The sequence below is a fragment of the Fukomys damarensis genome, unplaced genomic scaffold (genome assembly GCF_012274545.1).
Source record: "Fukomys damarensis isolate Sample0158 unplaced genomic scaffold, DMR_v1.0_HiC HiC_scaffold_17, whole genome shotgun sequence".
NCBI lineage: Eukaryota > Metazoa > Chordata > Mammalia > Rodentia > Bathyergidae > Fukomys > Fukomys damarensis.
The window spans coordinates 55,720,580-55,724,137 of NW_022900929.1; the positions used below are offsets into that span (position 1 = coordinate 55,720,580).

Sequence of the window (3,558 nt, forward strand, 5' to 3'; positions counted from 1 at the left end):
CGGCACGGGCATGGGGAGGGCCGGCGCCGCGGCCAACGGCACCCCGCAGAACGTCCAGGGCATCACCTCCTACCAGCAGCGGTGAGTAGTCCCGCCTGAGCTGGGATAGTACCCTGCCCTGGGGGTGCTGGGGTGGGACTCACTTTGCTCCTGTTTTGTGCCTTGCAACACATATGCACCATCACCAGGGCTCACTTTGCCTGCCTTCGTTCTGTAGATGAGGAAGAAAAAAAATCACAATCCGAATTGAAAAGCACCCCACTGCACTGGCGAAGTGAAAACCATCCTTTGCCCTCTTGCCTGGCCCGCTTTCTAGAACCTCAGCCGGGAGGAGCGGAAGAGTTGCAGCGAAGTCTGTGACGCCCGCACTAGGTGCTTTTGCAAAGTTTGGGATCCTGGGATTCTTGGCAGAATTTTCTCAATGCCTCTGCCGGGTGCGGATCCGCCCTGACGGACAGCTAGGGGGGCAATTGACCACCGGAGGCTGATTGACCATTTGTTTCCAAACAGAATAGGAACGATTTTCACGTGTAGTGGGAGATTTGCAATTCTACATAATAGTGTTATCATGTCACCTGTTACTACAGGAAAATACAGCATGAAATCCGAGTCTTTTTTGGCGCTGTTAAGTATTCATTTTAAACGCATTCTAATGCAAATGGGTAAGATCCAGAGATACAAGTTAGGGAGCAAATTTTACAAAGTTAGACTAGGTGAGAAGTTTTTAAGCCTTACTAGCATGTATTTCTCCTAGACATATTTGTAGATTTAAAAATATGGATGTGACACTGAAATAACATTCTTTGATCATACTGGCAAAGAAAGAGAAAAAATATTTACCACCACAACCATCCATAGATCCTAAAGTTTTTCCTTGAGGACAACTTCCCATGTTCCCAGATGTTATCAAAAATGTTATCCACAAAAAATGCGCTGGGAAAAACTAACAATGTAATGAGAAAGGTAAGCTCCCCAATTGTGGGCTGAATTTTATGGAAGATGGAAGAAAAAAAGAGCACATGAAAGTGTGAAATTAAATATTTGTGTTTCCCAGATTGCACACGATTAAACATCTGAGAGATTTGCCAATGGCATTTAACTTAAAATATACACAATGCATAATTCAAATAACAGTTCCTATTTTTACTTTGTATTTGAAACTTCATTGATTTGAGAACCTTTGATTTGAACCAACAGTATTTAAATTGAAAAGGTTAAGATAATCCATCATTGCCATATTTTGTGCCTTCTAACCAATGGCCCGGTGACCAGAGCAGATTTTGCATCATACACTGAGTGTTTTCAAAGTTCATGCCCAATATTACAAATATTTTATAGAATACTTCATTACATAATGTGCTTATTGTCGGAAGTTTTAAAAGGAGTCTTGAAAATGATGCAAAAAGAGGCCATTCCTCATCAAAGAGATTTTTGACTTAAATTATTTAGGTCTTGTTTTACTTCAGTGATTACAAGAACCTTTAATACAAAAAGATCTGGGAATCTTTCAAACATAAAGGACAAGAAAAGAATTAGATTTTTCCTTTTCATGTTTCAGGTATGGTTTTCTTTTTGTCATTTATAAAACATTTAAATGACAATAGAATCAGCCGGTCAGTCTAACAAGGAAGTTCCAGCAATAGTCACAATAGTGTGGTCTTCAAAGTAGGGAGTCAAGGGTCAGAAATGTCAAATGGCCTTTGGATGATTTCAGGGACCTCCGGGGAACTTCAACTAACCTTTAAGATAAATTGGCATAAGGGGCAGTCATGAATTTTCAGTCTTTAGGCTTGCTCTGAGTGTTGTTGCTGTGCTTCAGAAAAGATTATATTGAACCAGTTTTCTCTCGTCAGGAGCGTTGAGTTGAGGGGTAGTTCTCCATATTCCTTGCCACCTCAACACTGAAAGTTGCACTAGTGTTTTGCACCTTCATCTTTTAATTTGGACCACTTGTCAACCCTCTGGATCCTCTGTGTTTCTAAAAAACTAAGGCTGTAAAAAGAGTCAACTCAAAACTTTAGCCTTTGGGCTGTATTATTTCTTCCCTCCCTTTTTTATATTCTTATGTTGACAAGAGGGAAGCGGATAGCTGAGAAAAACACATATTTTGGATTTGTTGCTCAGATGTGATGACACCTGTGACTGTCTTTAATTTTAGTTAATTTGGGGGCAGAAGAGTGAGTCATGTGGGGCAAGATTATTGGCAAATGTTTGAGAGAAGGTCTGAGTCAGGAGTCTCCTGTCCTCTGACACTTCATCAAGATTGTGGGCCACGAAAATGTCAGGCTTCAGGGACTCTGAGGGGGCAGACTTAGCTTCCACCACAAGACCTGGATATGTGTGCTAAAGTGAATGGCCACACAGCATTTTACCAAAAATTTTTTGAAGTATTTCTTGGGAGTCTCATGAAGGAGTGACAGGAGTGAGGGTTTCTTAGCCACAGTGGTCTTCCTGTTTGGTGACCACAATCTTCTTTCATTTGTTCTCTTTGGGCAGAAATACCTCGGAGGGACTGTCCTGGAACCCAAGCCTCCAACCAGCAATATTCTCCTTTTTCCACCAGCCCATACATGTCTTGTAGGCAACACTTGACACTGGTTCATTTCTCAATCACTCGTTTTGTCCTACCTGTAGAGTGTACTCCAAAGATAAGTCCAACACCATCGTGCAGATTGAACACCTTTGCCATGTAAAACACTTGTGCTTTTCATGTAAGTTTCCAAGTCCCGGCCCTACTCTACTGGAATGGTAGGACCGAAAAGAACCCCCTTTTAGGTCTTTTTTCCTCCTAAAGTTTAAAGTAAAATGCAAAGCCTCACATAGGACTGATGTTGTTTTTTATCAGACCCTTTCATTTATTCAAAGTAGAAATGCTTTGGGAGTTCTTCTTGCCTGGTTGAAACACAGATGACCCAAGTCTCTGCATAAAAAGCCGCCCTTCCTCTGCAGAGTGGTTTAGGGTAGAAAACACTCTGATCAAACCTACCCAGCTAACAAGATTCCAGCGCTGGCCCTGCATCAAGTCCCTTGGTCTCTAGGCCTTGCTGAGCTGTAAAATGGGGAGGCAGCTGGGCTAGACGCTATAGGCCAGCAGCGCAGTCCCTGGTAACAGGATCTACATCAGGAAAGGCGTTTGTACTTAATTGCTTCATAACACCCGAGGATTCATTCACCTGTGAAGCCTGGGTCTGCATATATGTATGTGAACGAGTACTGCAGATATTTCGGCACCAGGGACGAGGTTGAAAGCGCCAAAGCCACAAGGCGCCAGTGCGGCAGCTGCTGCGCCACTCTTGGGGCTCCCTGGGCTACCGGCCGGGACCAGCGCACCCCCTACTAACCCCACCACCACGTAGATTTCCGCTACCCTGGGAGGCGCAGCCCGGACGGCGTCCTGCCCCAGCTCACTTCCCTGGCCTCCTGGTTCCTCTGTTTCTTTCCTTCCTCCTGGCAGCTATACACCAGAGAAAGGAAGTGTTTGAAACTGCAACTGAGTGGCGTTGTTGCGCCAACAGCCGAGTCTCCTAGTCCCCCAACGAGGGGGGGGGAGGAGAGGAG

The 3,558-nt window shown here is 44.2% G+C and overlaps 1 protein-coding gene across 1 annotated transcript in view; it reads left to right on the top strand.

Annotated features, from left to right (window-relative positions):
• Position 1: 1 nt before the first annotated feature.
• The window catches only part of Npas3 (neuronal PAS domain protein 3), a gene marked incomplete at its 5' end in the record, with an annotated part of 850,606 nt that continues 847,049 nt past the window's right edge, over positions 2-3,558 (top strand). Inside the window, one exon of the mRNA XM_033765310.1 lies at positions 2-81. Coding sequence (XP_033621201.1) covers positions 2-81 — 80 coding nt within the window. The remainder of the gene's footprint in view (positions 82-3,558) is intronic.